We start from the raw sequence: 23,436 nt of genomic DNA, 5'->3' as shown, positions 1-23,436 counted from the left end.
AAGTTCTTTTTTGGATTCCAGTGGTATTGGATTTGGAGTGGTCACCATAATAGGTGACATAGGCATTGCTGATGTGCTGTGCCAGGCTGGTGGTTGCTAGGCTACCCTGAGGAGAGAGATCCACATTTCTCAGAATCCATAATGAACTGATTCTATGTTTGATGTCTCCCAGCAAAAGACACTTTTTTCTTTAGTAGATGAGCTTCAGAAGCTTCTAATGCCATCTCCAATGACTATCAACAAGAGCCTGAGGTCTTCTAGTGTAGCATTTCTTCCTCCCAGAAGTTATTTCTTCTTCTCCTCCTCCTCCTCCCCCTCCTTCTTTTCTTCCCTCTTCCTCTTCCTCCTCCTCCTCCTCTTCTTCTGCTTCTTCTCCCTCTCTTCCTTCTTCTTCTCCTTCTTCTTTTCTCTCTCTCTCTCTTCTTTGTTCTTCTCTCTCTCTCTCTGTTATAGCTCTCTGTTAGTTTTAACTACTGACCAAAATGATTCTTTGGGGAGTCTGGTGAATTTCACTGATTCATTCTATTGTTTTCTGTATCCCCCATCCCCCAACGATTACTTTTACTGCTAGACAATAATAATCCATTCATCTGTAAAGCACAGATTGCCCGAAATCAGTTGCTTGACTTCTTTCTTTTTCTCCTATCCCATATATAATCAGCCATCAAAACGGCCAGTTCTAAATTCAAAATATATCTAGAATCCAATCACTTCTCATCTCCTTGACTGTTACCTCCCTGCTCCAAGCCACTATCAGCTCTAACCTTTATTACTGCATTAACTTCCGGAATTCTCTCTCTGCTTCCACCTTTGGCCCCCAGAATCTCCTAGCAGTCAGAATGAGTTTTGTAAGATATAATTCAGAACATGTCACTCCCTTGAGAAAATTCTTCTAATGACTTTTATTGTGCTTACACAAACTCCAAAGTCTCTTCCATGGGCAACACGGCTTTTGTACTTCTCTTTCCCTATCTACCACTCTCTCCTTTTGTTCACTTGCCTCCCTGCTGTTCTTTAGACACACAAACTTATCCCTGTCTGAGGGCCTTTGCACCTGTCATTCCCTCTTTCAAGAACATGCATCTGCCAGATATTCGCAAGGCACTATTTAAATGTCACTTCCTAAGAGATGCTTTTCCTGTCAACCTTTATTATGCTTCATAGCAACTGAGACTATGTGGTACATTTATTCATATATATGTGGTGCATCTATTCATATGTATATGAGACTATGTGGTAATTTATTCATATATATAAAAATATATATATATTCTGTCTATATATGTGTGTGTGTGTATATATATATAGAGAGAGAGAATATATATGTGTGTGTGTGTATATACATATATATATATAGAGAGAGAGAGAGAGAGACAGAGACAGAGTGCCTCTCCACGCTGGAATGTAATCTCCATGAAGGTAGAAATCTTGTCTTTTTCACTGGTGTATTCCCAGTACCTGGAACAGTATTCATTCAATAAATCTTTGAAGAATAAATAAATATCTGATAGTGTGTTCATTTGAAACCATGTTTATAGGTCAGAAGAGATTCAGAGCAAATAGTAACAATGCTCATATAAACAAAGTCATACAATATCTGTCCTTTTGTGTCTGATTTATTTCACTTAGCATATCTTCAACGTTCATCCATGTTGTAGCATGTGTCAGAATTTCATTCCTTTTTAGGGCCGAATAATATTCCTATATATGGATATACTATATTTTGTTTATCCACTCATCTGTTGATACACAGTTGAGTTGTTTCCACTTTTTGGCTATTATGAATACTGCTGCTTTTTGAACATTTGTGTAGTAACTTATATTACAGACGAGGAGAATAAGTCTTAGGATAAACATCTTCGCCAGGATTACACAGCTGATAAGCAGAGTTCAAATTCAGGTGTGCTTAATGTCAAGCTAGTTTCCCAGCTCCTGCTTCCTCTCATGCAGCAAGAGATCTAAGTCCTGGATAGATCCTTGCACACAGGCAACAGTAGGTACCAACATTGCCCACCTCATCACCACTCTACTCTACTTACATATAATTGTGACTTTAAGAGTATTAGGCAGAGAGACAAAGCAAAGGATAACTATCAAATTAGAACTAACACTGTATTTGGGTAACTGATGAAGACAAAACTATTGACAGGCTTGGACAGACCCAGGAGAAATCTAGGCATCATCCTTTTAAGTGCTACTAACACTTAAACAAAATGGAGTAAGCACAAGCTATGAAACAGGCACTAAACAATACACTGAAGAAACAGAAATTAAATAAGACATAGTTCCAGGCTCAAGGAGCTCCAAAGTCCTGGAGAGGCAGGTCCATGAAAACAGAGAATTACGGCATCATAATCATAACATGGCATATGGCTGGCTTCATGGCTTCACCTGGCTATGTGGCTGTGTATGGAACAGCTCCTTGATGGCAATTCTAGTCTTTGGATAAAGGAAGTTGTTTCATGGAGAGGGTAGTCAGCAGGATTCATGACTCTATTGATCTCACCAGACACTATTATGCTTCTCTGTCCAAAGCCATTGGGTCATCCAGGTGGCAAGGTCTGCAAAAGCCCCAATAAATAAAGTTTGACCTGGAACTACTAAAGAGAAGAGTGGAGTTCCCAAGTGGTCAATGTGGCAGATGCTGTGATGAGCTTGCACAGACAGCCCTTCAGAAATTAGGAACTTATTACTTCAGATACTCGGAGTGCTGTTGGCAGGCAGCCCTTGATTTTCAGCCCCCTTCAGAGATTATCCCAGCTGCAGAAAATCCACTTTGCCTAAGGTCATGTCACCTTCTCTGGGCACCTCACTTCCAATGACTGATCTACATGAGGATAGAAAGGCCTGACCCTCTTGCCCCGCTCAGGATAGCTCCCAAGGGCCATCTCATCTTCAGAATCCCTTGTCAGGTCAGCCGAGGCTTCCACTGCAACTACATCACAGTTTGACTTATTCCTCTGGCCACCCCTGCCTTCTTGCCTTCCAACAATCAATGGCTGTTGATCCCCACAGCACCCATTAACAAACCACCAACATGCTATTCTTCATCTCCAAGTCTGTGTCCTGAGGAACCCAACTGCAACAGCCATCCATTGGAATGGGCACAGCAGCCTGGAGCAATGTCTAAAAAATCTCAATCCCAGGGCTCTGGGGTGGCCCAGACCTCATGAGAAACTTCTGACACAGGCCTAATGGGGACCTCATTTGAGAACTGAGGTGTTTTCTTTTGGGGCGGAGATTGGTGGCAAGGTCCCAATTGTTTCCATCATTCTTATCAGAGCCTTGCTAAAGGAAATGAGAAATACAGCAATAGCTGCTACAAACATACTCAAATAGGTGAACAGACCAAACTGAGAGAAGAGTCTGTAGTCAAATCTAAGTAAGGCTCACAAGACAAATTTACATCACAGATCGTAATTTTAAAACACCATTAATGTCCTTATAAAGGTTTGTGTCATGAACAAAAGTGAATTTCCTGTTTTAAAAAGGTCTCCAACCTAAACAACAACTCCTATTATACATTTTGAGTTATTTAGGAAAGGACCTTGGAGTTAAAGTCTACTCGATCTACAAATTCCACTAAATCTTAAACAAGTATAAATATCGAAATCTTGTCTTCCATGCATTTTTAACATGTTCTATCAGCTGCATTAGCTTAAGTACAATTCTTCACTCCACTTTTAGTCTTACTACAAGACTTTCATAAACTCCCACCAATAATTTACATAGAAGGTAGTTTCCCAGCTCTAATATTCTAATTTAATTAATAAATCGAATGTGGTTTTTCATAGACAAAAATATAAAAAAAGTGTTTGTTTAAATAACTGTTATTAAAGTGTTGTAAAATTTCAGATACATATGGATATGTGATGGTTTGGAAAATTTCACTACAGACATAAAGTGATTTTTATGGTGATTTCATTGTAGAGCAGCAAAGAAATAAAACCAAATACAATAGCATTTACACAAAAGGGGACACTCAGCTTCACCATAATCATTGCAAACCCTTGTTTTATAATATTCAAACACCAGAAACCATTTGAAAAAGGTCCGTTTTTGCATACACATACGTGATATTAGATACTAGAGGTGAGAGCGCAGCTTGTGATGTTCAGCATCCCAGTAGGTAACCATGAACTCAGGCATGCAACAAACTGGGCCTCTGTATATAATATGAATGTAAATAGAATAGAACCGATGTCATGATAGTATTTTGGGTCATCAGTGACATAATGCATACACATCTCAACATGGTGACTTGCACATAGTAAATGCATAGATATTGACTAATACCATCCTTACTATCCCTACACTTTTCTTTCCACAAAAAGTGTTGCCAACTTTCATGTAGATGATGAAAGCATTGGCTCAAGAAGTGACTAATTCTAATTCTGTGACCTTAGGTAAGTTACATCTCTGACATTTTCATCATCTGTAAAATGTAGGTACTAATACCTCCAGGGCTGTGGCAAGGATTAAATGAGATCATATATGCAAAGTTCTTAGAAGGATATTAGTTGTTGTTGTTATTATGATTTTAATAAATGCCACAAAGCCCCTTTCTACACACACCTTGAGCCTCCCATAGGGCAACTGCCTCCCTCTGGGATAATTCTACCATATGAATTAGCAGATGACTTTGTAGAAGAAAGCTCAGAGCTTCCTGCCCATACAGCATCACTGAGCGTGCTGGGATTTATCAGCACAAAAATCCATCCCCAAATGCTTACCCCAGCACCTCTCCTTGTCACGGAAGGTACTCGTTTAATTGCATTTTCTAGCAAGCCCTCTCTGAGCCTCCAGGACTGGACCCTGAACTCCAGCCTCAGAGAGCAGATCAGCTAATCCAAAACAACTGCACCACTCTCCTATCCCAGCTGTAGCCTCGCTGGGCTCACAGGTGCCGGATGACAGGTGTGCCCCTTGTCTTTCAAAGGTATTATTCGAATGCTTTTGATGCCTCTGAAATGTATAGAGTAATGAGAAGATGGAAAAGTTCTTGGTAACCTGGGTACATGCCTTAGTACAATATACAAGGAGGGATGGGGATAGAGAGGGAGGGAGAAATTGACTTCTAAAATAAATGATTTTCTCAAAACAAGTTCTTCCTTAAATGTCAATTATTATATTTGGATTATGAGTTTATCCTTTTGAAATCTGAGGACATGTGATTATCTCAGTTGAGAAAAATTGTTTCTAAAAAACAAATTGTCAAAAAATTCCTTCCTAAAGTTTCTCTACCACATAAGATTTTAAAAATGATGAAGGTACCTGATATTTATAAAGTCATTTCATATATTATCATATTTAATTTTCAAGGGAACACCTGGAGGTTAGAAACTAATAATCTCACTTTACAAACTAGGAATTGAAACTTCTAAGAAGCATTAAATGACATGCCCAAAGTCCATGGTAAAGTTATCGAAGCCCCAGGAGTGTAACACAAGTCTGTGACTCCAGAATTAGCATGCCTTTCTCTACAGAAAAAGCCTTATGAGACAGAAATTCGTACCCTTGAATTTATCCAAGTACAACATGTTTTCTCTTCTCCATTGAATAACTCATCCACTACCAAAGTCAGCCTCTGATTAATGCTGGTGCAGGTACCAACTTTTCACTCCATAAATTGTTTGGGAGAAGTGTTCACTTTTTTAGTGATATAAGCCAAAATGATGATTCACTTAGATGAGTCAGAATACTTCTCCAAAGAAAGTCAATGCTTTGAAATAAGAACTCCACTTTAAAATAAATCCAAGGAAACTTTATGCACAAATAGAAAGGTTTCCTTGGTTCCGAAAGGAGCTCTGTTGCTATGAACATTAATCCCTAGTGTAGAAATTGTGTTGATTTAAAGGAGATTCACTTGTTGAGGGAATAAGAAGGAGGCTGGGAAGATTCTGATTAGAAGAATATTCTGGAGACTAGTCGAGAGATGACACAGCAGGAGAAAGCTGGAATGAGATTCAGATGAAGGGAGAGGCAAGTTTGGCCAAAAAGCTACTTGTGAATTTTACATGGAAGACACCCTGGAGATACTTTAAGAGAATTCAAACTTTACCAATTGGACAGAGATAAAAAGAATATCAAAGAGGCATCTGTTTATTTGAAACAATTATTTTAAGGAAGAAAAAGTTTTCAAAGAAACTCACTTAAGGGGTACTTTGAATTGACATCCATATGCTTTTTGAAAAGTCATTTCAAAGGAGAAGTCATGAGCACAAAGAAAATGGGTAAAAGAAATAAGGATTGTGATAGGCAAGTATCATAATGACCATCATCACCAACACCATCATCACCACCACCACCACCAGTGTCATCATGATCATTACCACCATCACCACCATCATCATCATCAGGGTTAACACTTTTTTCACATTTGCTGCATACTAAAATCCTTTTAAAGACTTAATACATTTATTTTTATTTATCTCCCTCAACAACCCTATAAGCAAGGTATTCCTATTCTCATTTTTTAGGTTAAGAAACAGAGGCACAGAGAGGTTAAGAAACTTGCCTCAAATCACACAGCCAGTAAGTAGTGAGTTCAGAATTCAAATCCAGGCCCCTCTGGGTTCTAAGCCTATGATCTCAGTATCTATATTATAGCAGATGCATTTTTTTTTTTTTTGAGATGGAGTGTCACTCTGTCACCCAGGCTGGAGTGCAGTGGCACGATCTCAGCTCAGTGCAACCTCCGCCTCCCAGGTTCAAGCGATTCTCCTGCCTCAGCCTCCCAAGTAGTTGGGATTACAGGTGTGCGCCACCACACCTGGCTAATTTTTGTATTTTTAGTAGAAACGGGGTTTCACCATGTTGGCCAGGCTCATCTCAAACTTCTGACCTCAGGTGATCCTCCTGCCTGGGCCTCCCAAAGTGCTGGGATTACAGGTGTGAGCCACCGTGCCTGACCTACAGATGCATTTATTGTTATATCTTTCAACTTTCCCAAGAAAATGTACATAGTCACATATATTGTTTAAGGCTCTGAGGAGCTTCAATATGACAATATCTACATATCTTGGGGCTGCTAGAAGATATTAGCAAAAGACCCCTGAGGCAAAGACTGTTTCTTTCATAGCTAGGAGAGAAATTCTTTAGGATACATTATATAATAATTCATGGCTTCTGTTACATTTATAAGCATCTGCCTCTTTCTTTTTCTTGACATTATGTTCAGCTATTTCACCTTTTCCATCTTCAAGCCTATGTATTTGTGCTCAGGAAGTCGGTCACTGTGCTAGTATTTTCTCTTTCTTTGATCAGTACCATTTGGACCCACCCAAAATTAAACTTTTAATTCAGAAGGTCCCTACCCGCCATACCATTCTTATGTATAGCTTCAATTTTAAAATTCTGTTCAGGGATATTGTCTCATATGATGGCTTTAAATTCCAAAGCAGGCCACAAGGTGCTAGCTAACTTATGCTGACCTAAAGTAGGTTTCAACAATGACCGTGATAATGAAAACTGCGGGTTGGTCTAAATGTAGTTTCAAAGTGCTCCTCTTCAAAATTATTGAATGACTGCTGACAACCCTCCCATTTCTCACACATATGTATGTACATGAGTGAATAGGATGCTGTGAGTTTCAAAGCTAGACAACATAGCAGGATCCTAAGAATACTTCCATTACCAATTGATGAGATGAAGTAATAGAACAGATTGTGATGATATATTAAAGGCTTCACACATGTGCCGCATTTCACTTGTATGAGAAGCTCTTTGGTTGAGTGAGCCACATAGTCTTAAAAATCATGATTAATATTGTCATTTTTATTTCAGTGGGTTCTGGGGTTAAATGCCTACAATGAAGAAAGAGTTATTGAGCGGCCTTTCATAGAAAAGGATTGAGGCCAGGGCATGGGTGGCTCCACACACTTAATTTAGCATTTTTGGGAAGTGAGGTGCGGGTGGATCCACCTTGAGGTCATAGGAATTCGAGAACCAGCCTGGCCCAACATGCAAACCCCCATCCTCTACTGAAAAATAGAAGAAATTAACTGGGCATGGTGGCAAGGCACCTGTAGTCCCAGTTACTTCAGGAGGTTGAGGCAGGAGAATTGCTTGAACCCGGGGATGCAGAGGTTTCAGTGAGCCAATGGGATCGCACCATTGCACTCCAGCTGGGCAACAGAGTGAGTACTTGCCTCAAAAAAAAAAAAAAAAAAAAAAAAGAAAAGAAAAAAGAAAAAAGAAAAGATTGTTTATTCTTCTTTTCTTTTGTATCTGTCCCCAAAGAAAGAAGAGTAACAGCTGGGGTGAATTGCCATCCATGGAGAAGAAACAGACACAGACATGTGTGGCCATGTGCACGTGCACACACACATGCACACACACACGCACACACACACACACATATCTATTTGCTCATGAGGGAGCTTCTGCAGAATAGTACTTTGCAAAGGAAAGTCGCAGCATGTTACTTCTCTACTTCAGACCTTCCAATGGCTTCCCACATCACCCAAGTAAATGTCAATGTTCTTAGAATTGCCCTCTAGGCCCTATGCCATCTAGCCCTGCTCTCTCTCTGACCTCCTCATATTGTGTTGGAGTCTGTGCATACTGGGTCCTGAGAACCATCTGTGTTCATCTCTTCCCAACTCTGCATTCAGTGACAGTAAGTTGTTAGCTTGACATCGGCCATTAAGTATTTACACCATGCAAACTCTACAGGTGAGTTTTCCTTTTTTTTTTTTTTTTTTTTTTTAATCACTGCTTCCCTCCTGCAGCTTTCCTTTGTTTACTTCACTCCAGCCACAGGGGGTCCTTGCTGTGCCGTAAACATAAGCTTTACAAAACAGCTTCAGGGCTTCTGAACCTGCCATTCCTCTGGCTGGAACACTCTTGCCCATATAGCCATTTTTTTTTGCTCTCTCGCCTCCTTTAGGTTTTCTGCTGAAATGTTACCTCCTCAGTGAGTCCCTCCCTGACTATCCTACTTAAAATTGGATCCCACCCTCTCACACAACCCCACACTCCCATTCTCCATAGCACTCATCACTTTCTAATACAACACATATATATTTTTTCCAATGTGTGCAGATACTATATTGTACATTGCTATTAACATAATAACATCTTATACATGCATTTGGGAGATTTAGCATATCTGGTTAAAAAGTTCAAACCCTTACTAAAAATTATTAAATCTTGACAGGGGAAAAGTAATAAGATTTTGAAAGCCAAAGCTTTTTGCATAATTCAGCAAGTTATTGGTTAACTAAACTTGAGCTCTAAAATATACTTGAAAGTCAACTCATATCCCCATTAGAATTGAGAGTGTTAAATTTAAAGTCGCATTTTTTTAAGTTTCAAGGAACATAATATATGAATTTTTGTTACATCTGAATTAACTTCATTTAAGAAGATCCATGTTTTATGGCATTTTTTATTCCGCACTTTGCCATATTTCTTGATTGTGCCTGTTACTGCAAGTGAAAAGCAATTATAAAATCAAACATGACTAATTCTATTTTAGGCATACAAATATTTTTCTACATATTTTATTTGTTTGTTTATATCTTCCCCAGATAACACATAAGCTCCACAAGAGCAGGGATTTTTGTATGTTTTGTTTGCCTCTGTATCTCCAGTTTATCTGTAACTCAACTGTGGACAAAGTTGATTGTGGAACTTGAACAAAGTTATTTGTGGAACTTGGGTGGGAGTTGGTGGTGTTAAGTGTTGAGGTGGGGGACCCTCCTGGTTTCTTGACACCATACTAGGTGGCACATATTTTCCTGTAGGACTACAGTACTTGTGACTAAAATATTTCTGTTTTCTCCTAAGAGGGATGCCAAATCAGAGTCTGCCCAATTGTGCTCTAAAAGGGACAGGCTCACATACGGGCAAAGACCCCTTCTTTCAATCATTTACACACGGAACATTTACCTAAAGCCTACCAACTGCCACATCCTGATCCAAGTGCTGGAGATACAGCAGTGGACAAAATGGAAAAAGAAATAATTTTGTTGCTTTAGTCTATTTTGTATTGCTATATTAGGATACCACAGACTGAATAATTTATAAAGAAAGGAAATTTATTTCTCATAGTTCTGGAGGCTGGGAAGTCCAAGAACAAGGTGCTGGAATCTGGTGAGGGAATTCCTGTGGCATCATAACATGGTGGAAGGCATCACATGGTGAGAAGTCCCAAATATTAGCAAGAGGAAAGGGAACAAACTCATCCTTTTATGAGGAGTACACTCCTGCGATGACAGACCCACTCACACAATTAACTAACCCGCTCCTGCAATAGCAGCAATAATTAATGAGAGCAGAGCCCTTATTACCTAATCACCTCTTAAAGGCCCCAAAACTCAGAACTGTTGCACTGGGGATTAAGTTGCCAACACATGAAGTTTGGGGACATATTCCAACCAAAGTATCTGCCCTCATGGAACTTGCCTTCTACCAGGAGAAAGTAGTCAAAAACAAATACATGTATAATATGATACACATGATATAATTTATAAGTGCTATAAAAAATAACAAAGCAGAGAAGGCATAAATTAGGAATAGAGAATACCAGTGGGGGTGGGAGAGGCTACTCTGGCATCTCTGAAGAGGTGATATTTGAGTTGAGACCCAAGAAAGGGCATTTCAAGTGGAGGGAGCAAGTGTGTTTTGGTTATCAATGGCTGGATAAATAAATAACCCCACATTTTAATGGCTTAAGGCATCACTCTATTCTTTTCTCTCACAGTTATGTGGATTGACTGAACTCAGCTGGGCAGTTTCTTGCTTGAGTTTACTTATGTGGCTGCGTCAGATGGCAGCTGGGGCTGGAGTCATTCAAAGGCTCAACTGAGTTGGATGTCTGACACAGCTTCACTTCCAAGTCTAGTACCTTTGTAAGCAGGGTTGGAAGGCTGGATTTGGCTGGTACAGATGAACAGAGTGCCTACATGTGGCTTCTCCAGCATAGCAGTCTCAGGGTATTTGGACTTCTTACATGGTGTAACTCAAGGTTTCAAAAGTGGAACCTGCCAGTTTCTTAAGGCCTGGGCCACCAAACTGAAGTAGCATAACTTCAGTCATATTCTCCTGGTCAAAGCAGTGACAGAGTCCTCCCAGATTCACAGAAAGGAGGCATGGAACCCAACTCTCCCTTTCCATGGGAAGACTACCAAAGAATGTGTAGCCACCCATTTTTAATCTGCTTCGAAATGCAGTAGTCCAGGGGAAGGAATAAACTTGGCACACTAGAAGCCAGAGTGGCTGGACCAGGGTGAGCTGGGCTGGGAGACTGGTGGGGCATATCATTTAGGTACTTGCAGGTCATGATGAAGATTTAATTTTATTCATTATCTTTCAAACTTATTTATTTTACTGCTTTTCTCCCAGGGTTCTACAGTCAAGAAACCTTAGCTCCAGCCTGGATACATAGACAAGATGTCAACAGATATCTGGGAGAAATGCCTGGAACCAATCAGGGAGAAATATGAGGTCCCTAAAATAGCAGCAGCACAACTATCCTGGCCTCATAAAGAAAAGTAGCAGCTTAAAAACAACCTGTTGTTTTCAGAAGGACTCTCATCCTTTCTAATCCAAAGGATCAATGTTATTAGGTATCATAATGACATCCTTTCAATTGCCAAAACGTCTACTCCACATAGGTCACCCTTAAATATGTAATTTTATATTTTCCTTTCTGCCTAAGCATGAAGTTATACAGAAAGCAATGCTTCTTCTAACCTAATTATGTTCATACTTTGCAATGGAAACATGAAATAAGCCCAAGAAACATGTATGGCTGTCTATTCTTATGTTTATCTTGTGTGACACAGAGTTTCAGCATTCTCACTAGAATGAGCAGCTTTAATACTTTTTTTAAATTCCTGGATTAAGAATGAGATGAGAGGATTCAATGTTTCCCAATAGTCCTTAATTTGACCAAATAGATGATTCATGTCAGTGTCCTCCACTGGAAGATCAAGAAAGTCACAGGTGGTCAAATGGTGATAAAAAGAAAAATCAGTGATGGGGCATAAGACGAAAAAATAAATCAGCATTAGGAAGCAAGAACCTGACCGGAAAGGGGAGAAGGGTTGAGTGCCTGGCCCTCAATTCAGTCTTCAGCACCCTTATCCTTTTCCTTGTCTTTCTTGAGACTTCACCCACTCTTAAGTATAATCTCTGTGTTGACCTGCACCTAAGCTGAGCTGCCAAATCCCTGGATGGTGGAGTGAGATGGATCAGGGTTAAAGCCCCCAGTCCATCACTTGCCAACTGGGGGATCTTGAGCAAGTTGTGTAAACGCCTTGTACTTCAGTGCTCTCCTTTGTAAAGGAGAAATAATGAAAATCATCAGGCTTTTCTGAGCATTAAGTGAGATAGTGCATATAAACTGCTTAGAATGGTGCTTTGTATCTATCAAAATCTCAAAAGATGTTGGTTATTGTTATTATTAAATTGGGTTTGGAACAGAATTTCCAGGAGCCACCATGTGCATATGAATTTGGTTTCACTTGAGAGCCTAAATTATAGGTAACAATGAATTGTGATTTTTTTTCACGGTTTGCACATGAGTAGAAGCTGTCTGTAGCAACTGCCCTTAACATTTGCCAACTTTAAAAAAGGGGAAATAGTAAATGTCAGCAGTAAAACGCTCCAGGTCGCTCTGCAGTTCTTTTGCTTAGAATTCTGCATGAAGCATGTGTGCTAAAAGGTGAAAAGAGTAAATAAACTTCCATTGAACTACAGGTTTATCTTCTCTACAACTCATTACTTGTTGGACTCTTCTCTGACTGTATTTTAAGATAATCACCATTTATAACACTTTGGGCCATATTGTTTCTCCTCAGTTAGTCATAGATAGGGACAAATGAGCAAATGTATTAAAATAATGACACTATATGAAAAGTCTCTATGCTCTCCATAAATTTATTCCCTTGAATTTATTGAGCAGTGTCTTTTAAGGTTTTTGGAAGTGTTCAAAGCATTCTCTTAGGGTAGTCTCTCTGACCACGTCAATCTCAATTACTTCCAGCTTTCTCACTTTCTAATGCATTAAAATCCCAGGACATAGCATCTCCCTGTGTACCTAGGATTGTATTCTCAAAGTGATTCAAAGTTTCCCTGCCCTTAGGAAGCAATGAGCACATAATGAACTTCACTTATTGTTTACTTCTGGATTATTTGTGATGACAGATATTTGAAGTTGCCAGAATAAAGGAAGTTAATTTGCGATGTACTGTATGGTCTCTGTTGTGAGATTTAGACATATGTATTGTATGGGTTTTATTTTTTAACAAATTTAAGATGGATTAGCAATGCTTGCAAAAATACACAGGATCTACTAACCTTTTATGCCTGTGCTATCCAATATAGTAGCCACTCACCACATGTGGCTATTAAGCAATGTGTGCCTGGTACGAATTGAGATGTGCTGTGAGTGGAAACCACACATCAGATTTTAAAAGCTTAGTACAAAAGAAGAATGTAAAATATCTCATTAATAATGTTTTATAATGATTACAAGTTTAAATCATATTTTGGATATACTGGGTTAAATAAAACATATCACTAAAATTAATTTCATCTTTTTCACTTTTTAATATGGCTACTAGAAAAATATAAATTTATCAATGTACATCTGAAATTTTGATTGGGCTGTGCTGTTGTAAGCTATTTTAATGTTTTTAGATTTCGTGCATGTATCAAAGGAGATTTTTAACGTAATGCATTTTAATTCTCTCAACTTAGGTTTTCTTAGAGACGGGTAAATCCTGAGATGCCTCCTGTCTCCTGACAGGAGGAGACATTCCTGACTCTACAAGAGTGCCAGTACGGCCAATTAGGGACCCAGAGGAAAGGATCTTAACTGACCCCAATAATAGCCATTGTCCCATATTCTAGGGCATAAAAAAAATCTGACTGGGGCTGAAGGAAACTTAGAAGGTAATACAGCCAGAAAAGGTCGCTTTATTTATCTCTCCTATGATCTATTTAGCCTGTGTGGGCATGTGAGCTTAGTTGCAGCCAAATGCTTCTCTCCTAGCCTACTAATAATACAGAAGAAAAAGAATACTGGATTTTAAGGGGGAAAGTTCACAGTTCAGTGTATAAGGAGCCCATGAAAATATTTTCAGGATAAGTTTATTGGCCTGGCGCTCTTTTGAACAGAATTTGTAAAGCTTCATCCTACCTGGTGTCTCATCATTTACATTCTTACTTGCTACTAAGAATCCCCAGAACCTTATAGAAAAGTTTGTTTCCAAAAGGAAAGTAAACAAACTCTATCCTTCCTATCAAAATGTTCTTAGGATCTTCAGTGTATCACAGCAGCCTCGTGACAATGATGCTAATCAGTGTCTTGTGAACATCTTGTTTCTTTAAACCTCAAAGTACTAAGTGGGACAGGTACAAACACACTTATTTTCAAACAGAGATATCAAAATACAAATGCACAAATAACGTGGCCAAGGACACACAAAAGGTCAATAATGAAGTGTGTGTGTGTGTGTGTGTGTGTGTGTGTGTCAGATACTCAGAAAATTCTGCAGTGCAATAATAGCAGGATAAGGGCCTTTGAGGTTCTGCATTAGAACAGCTGCTTTGGGATCTAGACTGTCTGAACTCAAAGGATCTAAGCTCAGTCACTAAGCCTGGCTGGAAGCAGTTTGGTGATTGTTAATGGATATGTAACCCAGGAGACTGCTGCCTAGGCAGGTGAGAGGCACAGAGATCTGCTAGAAACACTGGGCCTAACCTCTTCTCATAGATCATGAGCTTTCCAAAGTAAAGTCTGTGTCTAATTACATTTTTAAAAATAAAAATGAGAGGAGCTCTTTATAAAATGTTTTGGCAGTACTAACAAGTACAAAGAAGAAAGCAACGAATTACTCTATGTTGTACCATCAAGTTAAAAAAAAAGCTGTAACATTTGGTGTATGACATTCCAGACCTCTTATATAAGCATCTACAAGATAGAAAAATGGATAGATGAATGGATGGATGGTTGCTATGGATGGATAAATGAACAAACGGATGATTGAGAGGGGGAGGAACGAAACAAAAAACAACAAAAGAAGAAAGGAAGGAGGGAGAAAAAAAACAAAGAGAAAATAAAACATACGAGAATTGAATCATATTGTATTTGTTATTTTAAATGATAGAAATATACTTCAATTTAATAGAAGAAATACAAACTGAAATGAACTGAAGGAAGTGCTAAACTTCAAATAAATGTTTCACACACCTAATTAATTTATTAATTACTGTATATTAACTATTCATTTTGGTATAGATTGATTCATTGCTATGAAAGATTTAAGCAGCTGTTACCTCTCTTATGTGTCTTCCTTTCTTACCTTCTCTACTTTCTGATTTTGTTGGTTATATAATTTTACCACATAAAAAATTTTAATAACATTTACATAAATTGCTATGATTGTAATTCTTCCAATTGTTTATATCTTTATCTAAATATATTTTATGTTCAACACCAATTTCACCAAAGCTGATCCATTTCCGAATTCTTGATTTACCACTTGGTGATATTTTGAACTAGGATGCTGCTATGACAAAATTTCCAGTTTTTGCCGTTGTCTTAGTGGACAGGCTGCATGTAGCCAGAAAACAGGTGTCACAAGACTGATAGGTAGAAAAAAAACGAGACAGCATTGGTAAAACTGTTGCCAGTTTTACTTGTACATCAAGTACAAGAATCTGGATAATCTGGAAGGCCAATCAAGTACTTACCAACATTAAAGCTCTAAGAGAAACTGTTAGAAAGAATGTCAGTGGTTGTTAGCATTTACTTGTAATACATTTGTTTTTTTTTTTTTTTTTTTGCACACATACACAAAACGTTGACCCCGAACAACACAGGTTTGAACTGCATAGGTCCACTTCTAAGTGGATTTTCTTCTGCCTCTGCCACCCCTAAGACAGGAAGACCAACTCTTCCTCTTCCTCCTCTACTTCTGCCTACTCAATGTGAAGATGATGAGGATGAAGACCTTTATGATGATCCACCTCCTCTTAATGAATAGTAAATACATTGTCTCTTCCTTATGATTTTCTTAATAACTTTCTTTTCTCTAGCTTACTTTATTGTAAGAATACAGCATATAATATATTTAACACAAAATATGTGTTTACCTACATAATTAACAGCAAGCTATTAGTAGTTTCGGGGAAGTCACGTTATATAAGAATTTCTGACTGCACAGGGAGTCAGCACTCCCAACCCCCACATTGTCCAAGAGTCAACTGTTTATGAAGTCTTGGTGTACAAGTAACAGAAAACTGTGTATCCTACTTAAAAACAGACTTTTATAAAGAATAATCAGGAAGGTGAGGAGGATACAGGGCTTTGGAGGGAGTCAGTGGAATAACTACTCAACTGTGGAAAATCTTAAGGAAAGGAGGATCTTTAATTTGATTTTTCCAGTATGTGAGGGTGCAAGTTTGGCAAGAAGAAAGGTGGGCCAACTGGGTGCGAGGCTTAGAAGGAAATGACAAAAAGTAGTCCCCAACCAGCAGAGAGTGAGCTCTTTGCGGTGTGTTTGTGACACCCAAAAGCCTCAACTCATGCTCTGACCCCAATGCATCTTGACATTTGCAATTAATCTTTGTAACCTTTAGGTCCTCACCTGTTAAATGGGGATAATACTTCTAATGCACAACCAAATAACTTATAGTTATTTGAGATTGGAAACACTTGGTAGTTTCTAGATGTCCATATAAGAGTAATGTTACCATTGTTATTACTTCTTGGTGGTTGCAGAGGCCAAGAGAAATGCCCAGGACATGTGATACATAGTCTGGGAATCCATGTCTAAGCCTTTCTGCAGGCTGCTGCTCTGCTGAGGACATGGTAAGGCAGGCTAACACATTTCAGGCCATCTTGCACTTCCTGTCAATCCCTTGGTACTGCAAGTTGCCAAAACTCTCTTTAATCAGTTACATTGTCCCCTTATTAGTCACCATCCTTTGGTAGGCTGGGCCCCCTGTCATTGCAGCTCCTTTGGACTACTTGGCCATACCATATGATCATATGGTATAGAAGCTGTAAAATTTTGTACAAGATTTAAGCTATATCGCTGTTTCCCTTAGTGAATTTCACTATCCTAACTGAATTCCATACATTGTCTACCCTCCAGTACCAGCAAAATTTAAAGCTAACTCTGTTACCCACAACCATAGTCACTGTTAAGTTTATCCAGATATGTGCGTGTATGCATAGAAAATATGTTTACTGATTGTACCATATTTTAAGTTCCAAATGGAAACCTTGGAGGCGGAAAATGAATTCATCTCATACCCTAAATATTGCTCCAAATCCAGCCATCAAAGGCATAATTTTCAGCAAATTATTACATGCCAAAGATCTGCCTGTATTCTCTAAAGAACACAAATGAGCACTTTGGTTTCCAGAATAACAGTATAAGCTTTAGAATGATCACTAGACAAATGTGTTTCACTTACTAGAGAGAAAATTACTATTCTCCACATTTTTTCCTTGAAAACTGTTTTCCATAATAAGACATATTTGTTTCAAACAAATAAGAAATGAAATGCAGTGTGGGTGGAAGTGACAGAAAAGGTTCATTGAGCCCACTTCAGAAAGGGCAAACTCACAGAGCCGGTAAGCTCAACGTGGTAAGTGTGAAGTTCATGTAAAATGGGCAACTGTTCCTGAATGAAAACAAGAGTTGGTCTAACCTGTTCTTGGAGACTTCTATCTTCATGAGAGAAGCAAGTGTATTCTGGACTTTGATTCAGGCTCCCCTGGATTAATAGGATCAGGGATAGGGGTGTGAAGAAAGGAATATTGAGGACCTAGAGAAGACTGGGTACTTCTGGCCTGTTGATCTCCAGGAGATGCCAAGACCTTACACTACAGGACGATTTCCATTTGCTAAATGCAATTATCATTTGCATATTTTATGTCTCAATATTTCTACTTTAATCCTGTTGCTGTTCCTTAGTACTGAGAGGCCATTTAGACAGAGAGATGAACTGAAATGGCATTGCAGATAGATAGCTACAGTTTCTCCTCTCTGCCTTTGTGTGCTTTTTGTGTATCATATTTTCAACTGGATTTCAGAGTTGTCAGCAAGACTGAGGGGTTGTACCAAATGCGTTCTCCTCTGTGAGGCTGTTTGAGCAACAGCAGCTATGGCAGCAACAAGTAGACAACATATTTGAGACAGGAATCCTCATTCACATGCGTCTTTAGCATTGAAGGCTGACCATATGCAACACAAAAAGGACTTTGGCAATAAGCTTTTTTTCTGCCTACTAGGAAGTAGGTTAAGACCAAAATGTCCTTTTGCTCAGCTTCTCCAGATAGCTGAAGTTTGAAAACGAATATCAGTATGAAGTTGGGCTCTTAATTTTAAGCCACACTACATATTTATAAATTGGCAAAACTCTTAACAGTTCAACCTTCAGTCCTAGAGCAGTTGCATGGGTGCTTTTACCAGACTTTAGTTTCAAATTTCAGACTGATGAAAGCTTCTGAGACAGAGAAATTTTATTTGCCTACATTGTACCAAACCATAGAATTTTCTCCAACTTCTTCAAAGAACCCAAAAGAACAAAAACAACCACACATGCGTGCTCATGTAAACACACAATGAAAGACAAAGAAACGTAAGTCAAAATACAGCAGGATTCCTTAAGAAGTTTCTGTTTTATCTTTTCTTTTAATTATGAAATATTCCTTAAAAGAAAACAATTTTTTCAAGTTACTTCCAAGACATCTAAACAGCTGCCTTCTAAACTATACCAGTGGAAATTAGCATGCCTATTTGTAAAATGGATCAAAAATCTCAGTAGATGGTTAACAATAATTGTAAAGTACTAACAGCTGCATCACTGACTTTAGAAGTAAGGAAAACACCTTGTAAATTATATAGATTTGAGCTGAAGCGACCCCTTTCTCACTGATAATTAAATCCCAGTATAGTTTGGTATCACATCTTTTATTCATGAAGTTGTCTTTGGAAAACCCTACTTTAACAACATATAACAAATCTACAGAGCATTAAAAATGAATGCCACTCAGTAGATACAAACATGTCTGACAGATCAGATTGAGATAGAAGCCTGTTCATCACAGCACACTAGGGGTTTAAAGATGCCTATTATGGAGCCGGCATGAACACATTTCTTCTATCAGAAGAACATTTCTATGACAACTGCGACAGAACTGGTGATACTGGGAGTCATCCTTTCTTGAGGAAAGACACTCTTTCATTCGGGTAGTTAGCCCACCATGAGCTGCTGTACCCTTCCCCTTTTCTGGGTAGCTCCACTCCATTCATTTCAATATCAACCACTATATCCAAGTTCCTTAGCTTAATGTTGCTAAAGTTGCACATAAAACTCTATTTCCCATTATCAGCCACATAAAAATTTTTAAAAGCAGATCCATTTGATAGGATCTGACAATATGGCAAGTAGCATACTTGATACTCTCAGGATTCAGATTAAGAAATACATGCAGATTCGCTGAGAAAAAGAAAAAAAACAAAGACCAAATACACTATCTATTTACATGAACTGTAGTTTGCACTCGGGGGCAGTAGTTATTAAAATAGGTAACAGAGGACAATGTTCAAATTCCCAAAGCACTGCTTTCCACGACACAGGAGACAAATTTCTCAAATGCATTCTCTAGTATGTGGTAGGAGAAAGAACGTCAAGGTTCTTGTTAATAATTCCAGAAATGAATGTAGCCATCCGAGATGCTTTTACAGGTCAAAATGAGAAAATGACGTAGACAAAGACATGGAAGTGGAGATGGTAGAGAACAAGTACTTAGTTTGAGGAGGACTTCTTAGCTATAAGGTCTTCGTCATTATGTATTATCATGTAACTCTTCACTGCATATGACTGTTCACGAGGAGGCCAAATTGGCACCTTTGTCAAGACTGCAAAAACCTTTGTTTCACAGCATCATTATTTTTTCAATTTGTCTCATTAGTGATAATTAATTTGAGAGTAAGTTACTACATAAAACATATACACATATGCATGTGCATACAATTTCTTAAAATGCATCGATATTTCCCATTTCCTCCAGCAGAGGTCAGAAAATAGCAATACAGGAATATGAAAATCTACGAACCAAAAGAGTATTTTAGAATGATCTTCTCAAAATAATATTATAAAGGGGTTTGTTAATTGTTCTTGTTTATCTATATTTTCTACCATATTTTACAATAAACATGCTTTACTTCTGTCATAATTAAAAGCAATAAGGCATATTTTAAATATAAAGAGCATTATTGGTATATGCATTTACCCTGTATTAAGGACAGACTATGGCTTAATTACTTGTATTTTCCTAACTGCACATAGAGTAATGGAAATAGTGAAAAAGCGACACATTTGGCCATCACTGTGAAATATCATTTAAGTGTAACATCATTCCTGGAATTGATGACTCAGCAATTTCTTTCAGACAAGGGACTTAATGTCAGGACAAAACAAAGCATCCCGGACATAGCTCTGAGCTGACAATAATCTCTGCACATACAAAGACAGGCAAGTGAATATAATCTCTGGTCATCTTTGACTGGAGAAATTTAAAGATCCTAGTGTCCTGAGAAGTCAATCTCTGCAAGCTTTACAGGTAGAATAAGACATAAGAAATTGGTCAAGAAAACCTATATTTAAAAAAACAAAGAACCCAACAAAGGGTGTTAAGAACTGTTGATTGATGTTCAACAAATCACATTATCACCATGGTAGATTTTCATTTCTAATTCATGTGCCTCTTTTTCTCCTAGACACATAGGGAAGGAAGGTGGAAAGGCTTATAATATAAAATTTGGTATTTTTAGTAGAGACGGGGTTTCGCCATGATGGCCAGGCTGGTGTGGAACTCCTGACCTCAGGCGATCCACCCGCCTCGGCCTCCCAAAATGCAGGGATTACAGCCGTGAGCCACTGCGCCCGGCCAATATAAAATAAAATTTGAAGGTCAACCCAAACATTTATTTATAAATTAAGGAAAACTTTTACCCACATTGTACCAAATTAAGTAGCTGCTTAGTTCCCATTTTATTAAATGTTTCATGACTTATGGTCAGTTATTTGTCTCGATATTATCACTCACAAATAATATAAAGATGTCAAAATTGTTATATAAATCAAAATTGACTGTTGCTAGCTTCTTCTGTCTTCTAGGGGATGTTTTCTACCAGTGAGGAATAAGTTCCTATGCTGCTTACTTCCACCTACAGGAGCAAGTGAAGATGAGAGAGGAAAGACCGAAACTGAAAACCTCTGCCAGTTCTTCCATGGGACTCCTGGATGGGACCCAGATTAGGTGATTGTTCGATTGTCAAGAGAACATGAGTGACTTTGTGGACCAAGATGAGGATGCTGGAAAAACAGAGGAGCAGGGAGATGTGAAGAGAGTCTGAGGACCAGCAGCATGGTGGGAGACTGGAATCTGCAAACAAATGTGACCAGTGAGAAATCCTCAGGGGATGCTTTGATCTAAGAGGTTATTAGAATGAATGTCCAACATTCAGTTCTAATCTGTTTGTATTTCTGCAAATTTAAGAGCTTCCCCATCCCAACTCCATTGCTCAAAACTTCAGTCAAGTTTGTTTTTCACACAGCTTATGGTGGTCTGAAAAAAATCAAGACAAAGAGGTGAGTGTGAACCCAGGTTGGCATAAGCAAAGAGAAGAAAAGAGTCACAGGCCATGAGATGTGAATGAACATAGGTATCATGAAAACCAGAACCATGAGCCACAAATGATCACAGGAATGAGAAACCCAGTAAATTCACAGAAATCTTGGGGAGAACAATGAAGCTTCCTTGCAAAAGACAGGATCTGGGACTTGAACCACTTTGATGTCAATCTCCAAAGAAGAATAACTTTAGCTGATATATAGGCCACAATGATAAAATGTAAGAATATTCCATTAGGCATATTGCAAATACTCTTTACAGTGTGCAGTCAAGGGCAGCATTTTAAAACTTTGCACAGGTTTTGTATAATATAAAAGAGTTCCAGGTATTTACATAGATATTTAATAAATAAAGCACAAATGTTTGTTCTCTATGGGTTTTGTTAAACATTTTACCACGTGGACGATACCACTTCATCAATAACCTTTCTAAATAGGTTTAGAATTTCCACCTAATTCCCCTTTGATAATAGCAAATGAATCTCAGAGTGGCTGAAATACCATTATAAAATACATTTGCATCGTCTAGAGATATAGAAGATTCTCTGAAAGAATGATCTGGAATTTGTATAAGGAAACATCATAGAGAAGTTTTCAAATCCTTCAAAGTCTGGCCTGATCTTACCTTTACATGGTGGATCAGACGCTCAACCTCATTCACTTTGTAGGTCTCCAATCCTAGCTCCTTGGCTAATCTCAAGATACGATTCTGGGTTGGTCCAACATAGGATCCTCCAAGGTCCACATATTTAACCTTTTGGTTCTGTTTTCCCCATAGGAAAAAACAAAAAAAAAAATTGTAAAAAATGTNCTTTACATGGTGGATCAGACGCTCAACCTCATTCACTTTGTAGGTCTCCAATCCTAGCTCCTTGGCTAATCTCAAGATACGATTCTGGGTTGGTCCAACATAGGATCCTCCAAGGTCCACATATTTAACCTTTTGGTTCTGTTTTCCCCATAGGAAAAAATAAAAAAAAAAATTGTAAAAAATGTGTAAAATAGCAAAAGACAGTCCTGAATAAGCAAATAGACATTTCACAAGTTATAGATACAACTTAAGGTATATCCATGAAAAATTAGATTTTGTTCTCAACTCTACTTCATTCACATGACTTAGTTATTAAATCAATCTTTAATTTAAAGCAAAATTGATTGAACGCTGAATAGGCAAGAGCTTCTAAACCTCATCATTTTCAATATACTATAACGTGGTTTGGTTTTTAGTGCTTTGAATTTGTGAGCTGTGAATTGATGAATCTCCTTACTCAGTACTTCAGGTAAACGTTGAGGGGACTAACGCGAGAGAAAAAGCAAGAAAGGAAACGATCACTTCTTATGTGATTTGTTAATCCAGACATTTGAAAATAGCACTAGGGAATATTTGATCATAATTTGGACTTTGAAATTGCTTTTATGTTTTATAGTATATTTACATAGTTTTGAATTGGCTTCATTTCCAATGACTGAGAGGCAACCTTTGAACAATAAAATGAGTAGAAAAGTTTCCTATTTCTGAGTATGGCTAAGAAAAACCAGGTTCTTACTAGTTAGAAGCACTAGAAATGGTCCTTCTTTTCTGTTTTTGTTTATTTGCTTATTTTTTGTCTAGCTTCCCACTCACCCCTGAAAAATGCAATTTTCACAAGGCATCTTTGTTTTACTCACTAAAGTATTCCAAACACCTATAGCAGTTGTCCAATACATGTTCTCAAATAAATGAGAGAAAGATGTTTTTAAAAATTCAGCACCTAATTGTACTAAACC

General features: G+C 38.2%; 1 protein-coding gene across 1 annotated transcript in view; it reads right to left on the bottom strand.

Annotated features, from left to right (window-relative positions):
- LOC108522075 (amine oxidase [flavin-containing] B) overlaps positions 1 to 23,436 on the bottom strand; it is a gene marked incomplete at its 3' end in the record, with an annotated part of 107,879 nt that overhangs the window by 39,452 nt on the left and 44,991 nt on the right. Inside the window, 1 exon segment of the mRNA XM_017862181.1 lies at positions 22,295 to 22,432. Coding sequence (XP_017717670.1) covers positions 22,295 to 22,432 — 138 coding nt within the window.

This window comes from Rhinopithecus bieti, unplaced genomic scaffold (genome assembly GCF_001698545.2).
Source record: "Rhinopithecus bieti isolate Rb0 unplaced genomic scaffold, ASM169854v2 scaffold_64046, whole genome shotgun sequence".
NCBI classification, from domain to species: domain Eukaryota; kingdom Metazoa; phylum Chordata; class Mammalia; order Primates; family Cercopithecidae; genus Rhinopithecus; species Rhinopithecus bieti.
This window is presented reverse-complemented; position numbering and strand designations above follow the sequence as displayed.